Here is a 15241-nt window from a genome sequence, read left to right as displayed (position 1 = left end):
GTATTTTTTTTTCATGAATTTGCCTAACCTATAAAAGTACTTTGGGGAGCACCGTTTAAAGCTTTTTAAACATTGTATAACTAGGAAGCAAAAAATAGGCTTGGGATTGGTAATTAATGGATCAGAGCAACAATAAAAGTATGGTCTGCGGTAAGGAAGAAACTAAAACTCAGAAATCAGATTCTATCTCAAGGGCCACTAAAATAGCAACAAACCCAGAATTCTTACCTTCTGCTGCTATGGACTCAGGATATAATATTTGGACAAATAAAGGACTCGTATATATCACACAAATTTTCAATGGACAAACCATGACGTCATTTGAACAAATCAGAAAAGAGTTTAATCTACCAGCACATGATTTTTATAGATGTTTACAACTCAGACATTGGCTTCAGAAACACAAGGACTAAGAGATTATCTGTAAAACACCAACCAAAGTAGAGGAACTGCTAATGCAATCTACAGAGAAGGGGTTAGAAAGTTGAGCCATATCTAAAATCTAGAAAAGCAACACAACACAAATCTATGGATAATGTGGATGTCAACGAAAAATGGAAATTAGAAATGAAAAATGGAAACAGATGACAAATGAAAGAAGACATTTAAAGCTGGACATAAATTAACCGACAGTCCTGTATGGAGAGAATTTGAGTGGAAGGTGAAAATGTGGATCTTTAAAAACTCAAGTTTTTTTTTTCACTTTAAAATACAATAACACATCTGAGTATGCTGGAGGGGCTGCGGACTGTCAGGAGACACTACAAACATATTGTAGGACTGCCAAAAAATACAGGAATACTGGAAAAATATTAAATGAAATCATTGTGAAAAAGTGAAATCAAAAGGTGATTAGGTATTGAAATCATGTTAGATCCAGCACCTTTCGTTCTGGGTATCACACTAAATGATTCGTCAAAAATTTTATATTTAGCAATGATTATGCTAAAGGGAGCAAAAAAAAAAAAGGGTAACTGCCTTCTGGCTAAAGCCGCAACCCCCCAGCATAAGCCAGTGGACAGACAAAGTGAAAAACATATATATGGAAAAAAACAATTAACAAACAATGGTCCTGTTAACATGGCGATGCCAGAAATCTAGCTAACTATGTGTTTTTTTTCCTTTCCTTTGCATTATCTTGTTTGTTTTTAATTGTTTGTTTCTCTTTCTGTTTTGTTTGTTATTTTTCATTTTAGTTCATGTTTTATTTTATTTTATTTTATTTTTACTGTTTTGTCATATTTGTATATTTTGTGTGATCTTTCTCTTATAGACTGTAAACGGCAAGGTGATAGTTTCTTTCTGGCTCTGCCTCCTTTTTCTTTCTTTTCTATTTAGCTTCTATTATTGTTCTCTGGCCTTTATACTTAGGTCATAACTGCTGATTCGTTACCCTAGGTTCTTCATTGAGCGCTTATCCTTTTCTGGAGCACGTGTTTCTTGTGTTTTAGTTGAACTGATACACTGAGCTCCTTTTCCTTCTCTTACTCCCTCCATCTGAAAACGCTTATGTCTGTTTACTGTTTTACGCTCACTGCATAACACTAACTTCGTTGCCTCTCCAGAGAATTCCTGCTCCCTTGTCTCCTAGTTTTCTCGGATTCTGGCAGCAATCTTGGCTGCGCTTGATCGTGGTGAAAGCTGTGCTGGTGCTGTGATCCTGCCTTTGGTCATGCTCGTGCTGTGGCTGCACTGATACTGTACCCTCAGCTTGCCCTGATCATGGTCTTGGTTTTGCCACTGCCGTGGTCCTGCCTGAAGCTGCGCCTGTGTTGTGGGTCCTGGTTGCGCTGATGCCATAATCGTGCTTGATGCAACCCTCCACTGCCTTTATTATGAGCTGCGCCTCCACTATCAATATACAAATGAGACTCAACTTATCAACACCCACAATGTTATCAAATAGTGCATTTAATAATTTTACAGTTATTGTTAATGTAATATGACATGCATGTTTCCATTATTGCTGTGCACCTCTGCCCCACTTTCCCTCTCTCTTTCTCTTTCCTTTTTGTCATGATTGTATTTCAACTGTTATTAACAACATCTATTGCTCGTCTGTCTGTCCTGGAAGAGGGATCCCTCATCATCCTCTGCCGCTTTTCCTGAGGTTTTTTCTCTTTTTTTTGTGAAAATGAGCTTTATAAAATAAAATTGACTTGACTTGACTTGACATACCGTTAGTAAGTGCTTTGTGGGAAATCGTAATACCATTGAATGGGTACTCAGTAGTGTTGAAGATGGATATTAAAAAACTAAAAAATATAAGTATGTAAAGGTATTGTGAACATCTCCTCTGTACTATATACTTGTATGTGTTGTCTTTATGTTTAATTAATAAAAATTTTTTTAAAAAAAAGAATATCACAAAAAGTCATCTTATGTTGTCAAAATATCAATATGTTTGAGCTAGTTACTGTATTTGTGTTGTTAGATGAGTCATAAAGCCTTTACATTTATTTGCATTTAAATCATTCACATCATTCACATTCATATCAGTCACTAAAGTTGACTGATATGAATGAGCACTTTTAGGGTTTTTTCACAGGGGACCTGATGAAGGGTGACACCCTGTCCCACTCATCCTCAGTGGGTGAGGGTAGAGCCCCTCTGTTGTCTTTCTTCTTTTGTGTGGGTGACCTGCTGTAGCTGTCTTCAAGTGTCTAACATGCTTTTGATTGGAACGCTAGAGTGTAAGAACCAACTAAATGTAAAGCTGATGCTTAGCTGGTGTATTGAGCTGTCCTAAAAGACTGGATTTTCATCAATAAAATAGATGTGCACCTACTTTAACTCTGCCCTATGAATGTTTTGTTTGACAATGCACCAAAGATTCATGTTTCTCACTCACAGTGTATTCATGTTAAATCCAGCTGAAACAAGAACCATTTATTCTCCATAATGAAGTTGTTTATACAACAAGAGAAAATGATCCATGTTTATGGTTAACATTTACTGGCAGTCCTGGCTGTACACCACGCCCACCTGCCTGCGAATCTCGTCCTCCACCTCAGCCAGCAGAAGAGAGTCAGCATGGGACATAACTGTACTCTCCTTCAGCCCTACATGGGAAAATCATACTGTGAGAACATGTACAGTGTACTGTTCAACCTGCACGTATCAACATAGTGAACAGCCATTAAGACCTCAGTGTTTTTGGTGCCACCCTGTGTTGAAAGTGTGTATAACACTCAAAAACTACTAATGAGTCATTACCAACTGATTTAGCTCATTTGAGTTATTTTGTGAATAAATACATTTATTCGAGTAGTAATAAAGACAACCTAAAATATTCTGAATGTCAAAGTACCTTTGAGCAAACACTGTCGAACCTCCTCTGCTTCATAACGCATCCCTGTACTGTTGAGGAAGTTGAGAGGTAAACAGGGTTCTGGCACTGGGAACTCAGTCTCCTTCCCATTCACCACTAATGATGTTGGGCACCACATATGGTCAGGAATCTGAAAACATGCAACAGAATATTTTCACAACAATAACAGCAGACATATAGTTGAGATATGAGCAGTATAATGTGTGTAGTGAAAATACTTTTTCATCTTTGTGTTGCAATTTAACTTCTTAATTCCCCTCCTACATTGTTTCACACATGCAACATGGTTCAAACTGATTCTGCATTTCAGCCTATTTGAATTTTAAGAAAGTGTTATTGGAACAAAACAACTGAGCACCTGTGATGTTGGAATTTGTAGCTTTAGAAAATAGTCACATGTGTCAGTAAATTTGAAGCCACAGAGGCAAAATGCTTTAGGAGTTGATTTTTTTTCTCCCACAATATTTTATTTAATATGGGCTCAACATGGGTGGAGTCACATGTCTGACTCAGGGCTTGAGCTCCTTTGGTTGGCCAGAATGGTTCTGTGATCTCTGAGCAGTGCCCCCTGACTCTGCTGGTACAAATAACTTTTGCTGCCTATTTACTGAGATATGTGGTGCAAATGTGAGAACAAGCAAAACTTGTCATTTGTAAATAAAACAACAGCATTTGAAACTTGCAGCAGTTGATTTAAGCATTTGTAGTTATTGACTTGTGTGTGTGCTAGAAGAATATCCAAGAAAAAAATGTATTTGTGAGAAAAACATTGTACAGCTGCACAACTCTCTTTGCATTAATTCAATTACTGATTTGCAGATGTGCCAATTTTGACCATAACCTCACATTTTTTGATACGGGTGTGTGAATGTGTTTATACACCATTTTCACTTCAGCTACTGTAGAGAACATGATTATAGAATAGGCTTTTTGCACCTGCAATGAAAATTTGAGATGGTGTAACTGCTGTGTTGTGGGGGGAAAAAAATATCATCACAGGTGCTCACTTGTTTTGCTCTAATAATACCTTTATAGAATTTAATTTGATAATGTAGCCATGTTGTCATAACCTACCCTGATGATGCCCTTTGTGCCCACAATGATGGCATCATTGGGCAGCTTTACACCTGAAGAGCAAGAGAAAACTGCCATCCTGTTGTTGGAGAACTTCAGTGTGACAGCTAAAGTCTCATCCACTCCTGCAAAAACACACAAGATGTAGGATTCACATATGTTAAGGAGATCATAAAACAAAACACATGGATTTAGTCACATGGATTTTTAAACAGTGCAACATGGTTGACTGTTGCAGTGTCTTCCATGTGCCACTGTGCACTGTGGTGAAGAGGAATACTGTATATAACAATACAGGGCAACACTAGCAAACCTCAACCTTTGTTGTGACAGTTAAGTCTTATCAGTCAAGGACACTCTCCTTGATAAAAAATCTCAATTCACATACAGCAGAAATCTTATGTTTCAGTGTAAAAAAATTATCCATTTGTTATCATATGAGGAGCTGCAAATTCATGTACTATATGAAAGAGGAACTGCATGACCTGTGTATGATGTGTTTAAGAGAAAGAGAAAACAGGGCTTAAGAGGAAGAGTGGGCCATTACAACAGACGTCTTAGCATACTTTAGACTCATATCACATATTTTCGCAACACTTTCTCCATGACAATGAAGTGACAGAGCTGCAGATATCATATCTGTGAGACCTTACTGGACTATTTTCCATTACCTGTCTCACGGCAGATCCCCATGGCCTGGATGCACTCTGGTTTCTCTCCATTATACACCATGCATATAAACTGCAGGCAGTAGACCCCAATATCCAGCATTACTCCTCCGCCCAGCTCCTTCTGCGCTGATCTTGGCAAATGCATCACTGGTACGCCAAACTCTGATCTCACCAACTTCACCTCTCCCACCTCCCCCTGAGCCAGCAGCCGTCTGATCTCCACTGAGGCCGGGAAGAAGCGGGTCCAGACAGCCTAGAACAAACAAGTTCATACGATTACATATTTTGTGTTGTGTTAAATTAAAGCTAAGAAGAGGATTCATGTTTATTTATTTTTTTTAGTCTGCTCTGTCCGTACCTCCATGAGGAAGACGTTGTTCCTCTTGGCAGAGGCCAGAATCTCCTTCACCTCCTTGGTGTTCATGGCCAGCGGCTTCTCACACAGCACATTCTTCTTGGCATTCATAAAGAGCAGACAAGTGCTCAGATGGTAGGGGTGGATAACGCCAATATACACCACATCTGCACACACAAAAACACACAAACCAGAGGACCCTCTGTGAGGGTTAAAGATCAACAGGAAAAGAAAACAGTTGTGGGTTATACTGAGGTGGAAATTAGTGGGGGTTCAACGGATGGTTGGAGTTTGCTTTACTTTAAAGTGTCAGCTCATAGTGAGGTGTCCTGGAGCAGCAAATCTCGTACACTTGATAATGAAAGTAAACCAAGTAACACATGCAAAGAGCCATCAGCCAGTCAAGTTTGCCCCATGTTTGACAGATACCAACCTATATCTGGATCTCTTGCCAGCTCCTCATAGCTGCCATATGCTCGAGAGATGCTGTGCTTTTTGGCAAACTCCTGTGCATCCTCTAACTTGCGTGCTGCCACAGCCACAACCTGTAAATACAGTTGCAGAACATTATTTATTGTAACATGGTACTCCTGTCCAGCCTTAGTGAAAGGCCCCAAATTCTTTAATTCTGGCAGAAGTCTGATATTCAGGCCATCTGACTACTGGCATTTTTCCTTGCTAATATGGACTTTATATTGCCTTGGAGTGACAAAAACTGCATTTTTTAAAATGGACACTTGAGGCTGGCTCCTAAACACTAATTTTCCTGTAATGTTTGTCCTCTCAAGACATATATGCTAAAATGTCCAATTTAGGAGCAGAAAATAAACATGCTTACAGCCTGGTACAAAAAAAGAAGACTGTTTTGGTCTCTAAAGCTAATTTCCCCATTCAGGACCACTATACAGGGGGGTTCCACCTCAAAAATCACCTCATTACATTTTATTAAGGCTTAAACTTATGAATAATTAAGGGTGGGCGACAGGCTTACTGCAGACAGCATCTTCGGCTTCTCAGTCAAATCCACCCCTCACTCCTCCACAGCTTTAGCCTGTCACCCAGTTATGGTTACTTCTGGCTCCAAAAAAACAAGATGGCAATGGCAAAAATGACACAATTGAGGCTTTAAAACAGGAGTCTATGAACCAATGGGTGACACCACAGAAGATTTATAAATTGTTTTCACTGTCTATGGCTGTGATACTCAAATTGCAGTCCACGGTCTGCATCAGGCCCCTGATAGAGTGCTGGGTGGCCCCCTAACTGTTTTCTAATTCACAATAAACTTAAAGTCATTTACGCTGGGAGTTGTTTTTATACTTGTAGCAGCCTTTACATAAGGTCCCAAAGTGCATAAAATGCATCAAAATAGAGCTTGTGGAGGATCTCCTGCACCCTCCGACAGAGATTCGAGCTAAGCTCCAAATGTCCTAAAATCCTAGTAACAGCCATGCGTACATGGAAGGGGCTGCTGTGACTGGCCTCTGACCTCCTGTCATTTTGCAAAAGTCAAAGCACAGCAAAGTGAGTCATTTTCTGCATAAGTCAACAACTAAATATTTTTCATGCTAGTTGCAACAGTGTCAACTTTGGAGGGGGGGGGGGACATGAAGCAGTGGTTCAGGGTCCTCCGCTAGTAATTTTTTAAACACTAAGTTTCCTTAAATTTTGCCTTTTCCATATTTTTGGTGGAAAGCTGTGTCTTTAATTTTATTGAAAAAAAAATCACAGCATTTCTCTGTTTGGTTAATGGTCAATGGACATAGAAAAAAATGCAAAATAATATGTTTGGCATACATACTGACCTCACTGAAGCTACAATTATTTTTCCTTGAGTCTCTGCCATAAACAGGCCCTAACTATGTGTTTTTAATATTACAAACAGTCACGATAATTTCAGTGTGATTTTTTTTTTTTTTAAGAAAAAATGCCTTTCAAACCCACCAGCAGGTTTAAGGATCTAGATGGCATGGAAAACAACTTTTTAAAGATGTATGTCCCTCCCCTGAGCCAGAATAGAAAAACAGGTACCTCCCCAGCTTAAAACATATTTGACATGCCTCAACTGTTTTTGCATCACCCCTTCCCCCACATAAATAACTAACAGTCCCTTATGAGAGTCAACATATATCGAGTCTTTGCAGCTACACTTTCACTTTAACTTAAGATAAAAGCGTGCCATCCGAGGCTGCTCTTTAATCTGTTTTTGAATGTACCGTAATTCTTAGGTTATACGGTGGTAAATAAATGTAGATGCTCATTTAGTGCGCATTTTACGGTAGATGGCCTACAAAGTGCGCTAAAGTGAGTGAAATGCTGCAAACTGTGGCTTGCATTGTGCATAAATTTACTGTCCAGTGTCGGGGGCGTGCAGCTCGTTAAAGCGCAACTTTAATCTTACGGATTTGCATCCGTAAGATTTCACTGAGCCCTGGTTAGAACAGCGTGAACTTCAGATCGTCAGAAACAGCAGTTACAGACAGTCTTCACGGAGCGAGACGCTGCCCCGAGCCCTGAGGCGGGGAGGCGTCTGCTTTACAAGCCAGAGCTGTACCTGTATACTGATACCTGATGGTCTTCAGCAGGAAGAGTTTTCAGAGCCACAGTGAAGTCATGACTGATCTTCCCAGCGCTACAGATTCCCCACCTGGTTGCCATATTGAACCGGAAACTGAGAGTCGATACTAACAGTGGCAGTTTCCTTCCACAAGGTGGAGACACAGTATCATTTTTAACTGTGAGACGATGCACAACAACAACATGATGGTGATTTCTGCTAACAGAACAAAAACGTGACCTCTAGATAGTGATTATAAGACAAATAACAACAGACAAAACTAACTGCTTTTTAATGTGGTTTTGCATTATCTTATCTCTTCTTTCTTCCATTGCCTGTGTGCTTAGGGGCCCTTTCATTTATTGTTCTTTTTGTAAATCTACTTTTTGTATTAGAATTTTTGTCTGTTTACATCTCCTATGATGTTTTTGTTGTTGTTGTTGTTGTTTTTACATGAAAGGCTCTGTACCAAAAACAGCCCTCTTGGTTCTGGTAAAAGCTGACATGTATTAGAACATTTTTTTGGCCTGCTATTCATTATTTTATAATTTGAGGATAAATGGCCCATTTATTCAACCTTTTTGTCAAATGAGTTAATGCAAAAGGTTGCGGCACAAAAAAAAGTACAAAATGTATGTACAGAAATAAGTATGTGACTATTTATAATTTCCTGACAAATTACATTTGTCTTAATATCTGCAAAATCTCAACATTATTCATTAACCAAGCAAAACAATAAGAATAAATAATATTACTCCATTAAAATGTGCCATTTGCATACACAAACTACCTCCCACGAGAAAGCCTTCAGATTTTGGGACTCTTATGAGCCCAAAAGGTTGCAAAACAAGTATTAAATGAGCCATGCTCTTTGCTGACTCATAAAGGCCTTTCTCTGTCCTAACCTTGAAAAGCAGAGAGTGCAACCTATTTTTGTATGGAGAACGTGAATCTATTTGTACACGGCTGCAGGGATCAGACATGACAGAACACTTTGATTCAAATGTGCCACTCCAAGTCTCCTCTTGTCGGCAGCGGATGATATTTGAAATGAAACAAGGCTTTCACAATCAGTCCTTTATTGGATTCATCAATCACACAGCCCACAGTGACAGCTGGGTTGGTCTTTAAAGGCCTGGGACTTGATTACATGGTTGCTCTGTTTGTTTGCATTGTGATTTATCTGGTTAGAGACATTTTTTAAACTGACAGTGTTGGTGTTTGCCAGGTAGCGTATCACAAGGACCTACAAGGTGTTTACATATGACACTGGGATAGAATGACAGTGTTTGGAGCTGTAATGGGTGATACACAAAAAAGTGTATAAATACATGTTCCAATAATTTGTGCCAATTGTATCTTTAATTCAGTGTCAGCTCATTATATTATCCGAGTCACAGTTGTCTCAGTGGCACTGCGTCTGCTCAGGCTTCGTCACACAGCGCTGTGAGTGATCTGCTTATACCGAGGATCCAAAGCCCTGCCCCGAGCAGCTCCCCCTGTTCCATCTGAGTAGGTTTAGGTCAGGTGAAACAGCCTGGCTTTGGAGTGATGTCATTGGCTATCCTGGCTGAAGGCAACACCCACTTGTTTCCTGATTTCATCCATGATCTCTGTCAGTAAGACAGAGTCTGCCAGAGGCATCCGTGGGCTCTCCTTAAGCCCTGCGGATGAGGAGGAGGTAAACAGGAGAATCAGACTGACATGTCTGTTTATAACCACAGTTAAATTATGCACAGATTTACAATGAAGCATGAATTATGGCAACGCAGGGATGTAAAGATTATGTAAATTCACATAGGAGGCAAAACCAATGGGTGTGTAATACTGTATGAGCTAGAGGACACTCCAAGGACTGATAACAGCATTGATTCTGAATCAATCTGATGAGTGCATTCACTGAAACTGTCATGTCAAGTTCCAGGAATGTTTCACAGAACTGCAGTGTCTTTCCAACAAACTCACCTTACCTTTGAAATGGTGGTTTTGGCTGTTCAAACGATTCCACTTCTTTGAGGACAAATACACAACTTCCCTTTAATTGTGACCTACCTTTAAGCAGGCACTGCCTCACTTCCTCCGCCTCATAGCGAAGCCCTGTGCTGTTGGTAAAATTCAGAGGGAGGCAGGGTTCAGGTAGAGGGTACTCTGTCTCCTTGTCGTTCACAGCCAGCTTGGTGGGGCAGTGCATGGGGCCGAGAACCTAGAGGAGAAAGAGGAAAGATACTTTTGTGTTAATCCAATCACTGAACTCGTAAATCATGAAATGCAGCGGGTATGGATCCTAGTCTGAATACTTCAGTTTAATTAAATGTGAAAGTAATTAGCAGTCAGCTGAGTTTTTCGCATGTCTCAATCATTTCTTAATTAAGCCAAATGTTCCTGTACAAGACTAGCATGGCTTACTTTAATGGAGCCCTTAGTGCCGCTGATGACAGCGTCGTTCGGGAGTCGAGCAGCAATTGAAAAGGCGCAGAAGGCCATCCTGTTCCTGGAGAACTTCATCACCACAACCACTGACTCATCCACTCCTGTCAAACATTTAAACAAGTATTAATCAGAGTAAGGTGGTAGCTGGGGTGCAACTTCATTTTTTTGTGTTTGTTTCTTGATATAGATAGATATAGATACCCCTCCCAGAGCTTCAGATATTGTTCCTTGAGCCTCTCTGAGTTACTTGAGAAAAATGCATGACCCTTCCTTGTCTTTTTGTTTTTGGGTTCTGAGGATATTTAAATTGGTACAAAACAAGATCATTCAAAATTGTACTTTCTTTTCTTATTTCATATCAAAAAACATAATCCCCTCCCAAGTTCCTCCCCCCTTGTAAATAATGAACACTTCCTTATTGGCATAACAAGAGAAAGTCACAAATATATACCATGATTTTTAAAATTTTTTTTTACCTTTATTCATTTAATTGTCAAATATGTTACATAAAAGTAAGTAAAAGATAAGTACATGTTGATTACATGTACAGTGTGATGCTTTTATATTGAAGGATATCTTGCTGCGAGACATGCCGTTACATATTCCCCTGTCAGTTTTACTGTATTACTGTATTCTCCAGGGAGGATTTGGATTAGTCTGACATTTTAAAGATAAGTCTGGGATTTTCTGTGTGAAGAATTCTCCCCTGAGGTGTTTACATTTAATAATAATAAAAAAGTTTTTTTTTTCTGTGTCACATTAGGGATTATTATTTTCTGCTGTTTTTTATGGTTTCAATAGGCAGTTTGTGATCACTGATTCATACACTGTAGTTAATTATACTAATCTACATCTCACCTCTGCTGTATGACCTGTGTGCTGAATCATACCTGAGTCAAGCAGCACCCCAGTGGCCTGAATGGACTCTGGCCTCTCTCCGTTGAACACCATCAGCACAAACTGCAAGCAGTACACACCGATATCCAGCAGCGCACCACCGCCCAGTTCCTTCTCCACCGAGCGGGGGATATGGAGCTGAGGGGAGCCAAAGTAGGCCTTTACCAGCTTCACCTCCCCTACTGCCTCCTCTGCCAGCAGCCTGCGCACCTCCGCGTGCACAGGAAAACAGCGGGACCAGATGGCCTGTGAGAGACAGAGGAGACAACCTAGCACCCCTGCAACAGTAAACAGCTTAGCATTTCATCTGAGCTGCAGTTTATTACCGCATCTCTCTGCTTCATCCACCTCCAGAGAGTGCTGTGGCAGATGTGCTGGTCAAACATGACATGACAAGATGTTTTACTGCACTATGAATCATACTTATTCCCTGGACATCCAGGGTTTTGTGGCCTACATCAATCTCCTGTTCTTAAAATGTCTGCACCCGTGGCACTGCAATGCAACTACTAACCTAAAATGCAACGGGACATGAATTGCAAACTTTGTGTGAGAAGCATTGTAAAATCTGACAAGTTGATCTTACTTAAAAAACAAACAAATTAGGAAACCGATAGCCTTGATAAATTAAAGTAAATATCAAAGTTATTCTTAATTCATGTCATCTAATTGTTTAGTTTACTTAAAATTTTGTTATATTACTTGATTTTGTGAAGTTGTTGCAACTTAAAAATGACCAGGTTGATTAAATCATCGTCATCTTTAGCAACTTCAGTAAAGCAGGTTTACTGTGCTATATATCTGTATTCTGCTGGTTGCAAACTAGTCAGTCATATTTGTATTTTCTTGAATATGTTAACAAAACAGAACTCACAGATCTCCTGACTTTATCACAATTCTCTTTGTGTTGATCAAGTTAAGTCAAATTAACTTGGTTTGCTAAGGCAAGTTAGGCAAATACAGCTAAATTCTGAATAAACTTAACAACAAGGTATACAGTGAAAATAAATAAAGGCTAATAGTTATATATGTTTTCCTTTTTTCAAGACAGTTAGTCTCCACGATTTTTTAAAAGTAAGATCATCTTGTCAGATTTTACAGTGAGACCCTGCAGGCCCTTCCTTCCTGCTGAATTCTTCTGCACATCATTGACTCATATATTACACCATTCAACATCAATATTTCCTATGTGCAATAATATGGATTCAAAAGCTCAGTCTGTCTGCTTATTATATCTTGCTTTTGTATTTACTGTTTCACTTATTTATCATGTCTTTGTTTAAGAAATGCTTTTTGTTTTGCACTATCCAATTTGCCTCTGTAGCTGTGCTGGAAATGACCCTGCTGTGAGACTAATGAAGGATTTTCTTATCTTCTATGTAGATCACAATGTCTAGCAGCCACCTGTAGCATTTGCATTTGTGATAGGTTGATAGCATTCTCATGTCTGTAAATACATATGGCCACAACCATGCACTATGGCTGTCTTAGCTCTATATACAGACCTGAGAAAGCTTGTTCTGTCTGGTAAAATTCACCAACCAGCAACTTTAAAGCTCTAATTACCATGTTAGATCTTGTTTTGTGTATTCCCAGCAAAAATCTGACTATAACAACAACAAATTGTGGTTTTACGGGGGATTATGAGGCAGATTATATTTTACCTCTCTGTTTGAAGTTTATATGCCAAGATAAGATAACCACCGGCTGGTTGCAGCCTCATTTTTACCATACAGACATAGACAGCATCGTATCTCATCTAATTCTTGGCAAGACAGTAAATAACCAAACGTATTTCCCAAAATTTAAAAAAACAATTTGATTACCAGTAACATAAACAACATATCAGTCAACAACAAGATCATCAGGACGGCTGGCTCTGTCCTGGGGGTGGAGCTTCATTCTTTGTCAAAGAGGAGGATGCTGCGTAAGCATGCGGAACATCACGGACAATAACTGTCACCCTCTCCACTGTGAACTGGTCAAGCACAGGGGCACCTTCAGCAGCAGACTGATACCACCAAGACACACTGTAGAATGCCACAGGAAGTCCTTCCCTCCTGTGGCCATCACACTCCACAACAGGTCGAGAGATGGAAAGCGGAGACATGGGGACATGAAGTGGTTCTAGAGTCCATTTCAGCTCTGATCTGCCATGTCTGACCTTGATCTCTCTCTCTTTCTCTCTCTCTCTCTCTCTCTCTCCCTCTTGCTCCCCCTCCCCACCTCCCTCTCTGTCATTTCTCTCCTTTTCTTTACCTCCCTCTCCCTCCCTCTTCTTCTCTCTCGGCATCAGACTCTTGGGAAATAAGTGGACTACATCTTAGCCTTGTCATTAGACTGCAACTCAGCTCCTCACATGTGACTGATGGGACGTAATGTACAATAATGGAACTTTGAAGAAAATGTAATTGACATAGTAGTGAACATTCTGTATGAACCACGCACTCTTTAACTTCTACACTAACTACCTCACATTTAACACAGTGCAAACACATTTATAAGCAAACAATCCATATGTATCATCCATACTGGTACTGTTATCAAGTTGTTTTTTTCCTTTTTAAATATTTTGCAGTTACTGTTATTATTTTAGTCTTCTGTATATTTGCACTCTTCTCGTAACTGCTGCACAGCAATTTCCCTTGAGATAAATAAAGTTTTATCTTATCTTATCTGATACTTTTCTGAATTTGATACATTTGCATTTCGTAAGATTCTAAAGGGGAAGATGACTGTGTTAAGATTATTACCCTCCAGTTTTTATCTCTAAACATGTCTTCATTTTTGTGTTGTGTTGGCACCAGATTTGTGTGTCCCTTCAACCCTTACCTCCATCAGGAAGACATTGCTTTTCCTGGCTGCAGCGACCAGGTCTGTAACCTGTCTGGAGTTCATAGCGAAAGGTTTCTCACACAACACGTTCTTCCCGGCCTGGAGGAACAGTAGACCGACTCGCCAGTGCTCTGTGTGCAGCACGCCCAGGTACACAATGTCTGCGAGGACACAGATGTTCCAGGTTCAGCTTCAAACAGCGACACCTACACACCATTATCTGTGCCCGTGCAGCCACACCACATATAGCTCTCAACTTACCAACGTCTGGGTCGTTTGCCAGCTCCTCATAGCTGCCATAAGCCTTAGGAATACCATGCCTCTTGGCAAACTCTTTGGCACGCTCCAGGCTCCTCGCCGCAACGACTGTTATCTGTGCAAAAGGGAGAAAAACACACAGACATTCATCACAGTGTCAGCAGCTCTGTTTAGTCTGAGGGAAACACCCTTTGTGACAATGAAGTTGCAGTGTTTGGATGGAGTACCTGGTGATCTCCAGGAGGCAGAGTCTTCATGGCCACGCTGAAGTCATGGCTGATCTTCCCTGCGCCGCAGATCCCCCATCGGGTCGCCATTTTGAATTGGATGGTAAGTGACAAATGAGCGGGGTGTTGCTTTAGTGAAGATCTGAGCTGCTGGCAAACTGTGACCTTGGGAAAGGTTGTTCATTCGGGGGAAGAAACGTATAAACTGTCATGCCTTGGAGCCAGCGGCACTTGAGCGAAAAGCCTCCTGAATTTATATGCTGGGGAGGCAGGATGTGTCACCTTCCTTCTGCTCCCACCCTGAGGTAGAGGGTGCAACACACAGAAACACACGAACACACACTGCTGTGTTGTTGCTGATACAGGCCTTTCAGTCTGGGTTGAAGTGGTTTGCACCGGTTGTCTCTAACAATCTGTAACAAGACAATCAGTGGGGCTCTCATCATTAACACACAGGAGGGGGAAAAGTGCTCTGTTTAATGTGTGCAGAGAGGCCTCACCTTGCCCCACAGATCAGCACTCCCCCACAGTAGTACAGGTCAAGTATTGGAACCAGGAGCCCGCTTTGTTTCCCACTGAGAGAGGCACTGATTAGCTAGCGATGGT

General features: G+C 40.4%; 2 protein-coding genes across 3 annotated transcripts; both read right to left on the bottom strand.

Moving 5' to 3' along the window:
• Positions 1-2857: 2857 nt before the first annotated feature.
• dhdh.2 (dihydrodiol dehydrogenase, tandem duplicate 2) lies at positions 2858-8110 on the bottom strand. Of its 2 annotated transcripts, none has more exons than XM_042488991.1 (7): positions 8000-8110; positions 5865-5976; positions 5435-5598; positions 5077-5329; positions 4406-4530; positions 3311-3461; positions 2858-3062 (listed from the first exon to the last, which is right to left on the bottom strand). In XM_042488991.1, the coding sequence occupies exons 1-7, from the start codon at positions 8087-8089 to the stop codon at positions 2953-2955; spliced, it is 1005 nt and encodes a 334-aa protein (XP_042344925.1). In that variant the 5' UTR covers positions 8090-8110; the 3' UTR covers positions 2858-2952. The 2 variants fall into 2 exon arrangements, with proteins under 2 accessions (XP_042344925.1, XP_042344919.1); XM_042488985.1 differs by lacking the exon at positions 8000-8110 and adding an exon at positions 6423-6476.
• Positions 8111-9109: 999 nt separating this feature from the next.
• Positions 9110-14958, bottom strand: dhdh.1 (dihydrodiol dehydrogenase, tandem duplicate 1). The gene is made up of 7 exons (XM_042489906.1): positions 14636-14958; positions 14412-14523; positions 14148-14311; positions 11309-11561; positions 10395-10519; positions 10041-10191; positions 9110-9652 (listed from the first exon to the last, which is right to left on the bottom strand). Exons 1-7 carry the CDS (start codon positions 14723-14725, stop codon positions 9543-9545), a joined length of 1005 nt encoding a protein of 334 aa, XP_042345840.1. The 5' UTR covers positions 14726-14958; the 3' UTR covers positions 9110-9542.
• Between the last annotated feature and the right edge of the window lie 283 nt (positions 14959-15241).

The sequence above is a fragment of the Plectropomus leopardus genome, chromosome 1, assembly GCF_008729295.1.
Source record: "Plectropomus leopardus isolate mb chromosome 1, YSFRI_Pleo_2.0, whole genome shotgun sequence".
Taxonomy (NCBI): domain Eukaryota; kingdom Metazoa; phylum Chordata; class Actinopteri; order Perciformes; family Serranidae; genus Plectropomus; species Plectropomus leopardus.
The sequence above is the reverse complement of the archived record's forward strand: the minus strand, read 5'-3'. Positions and strand labels throughout refer to the sequence as shown.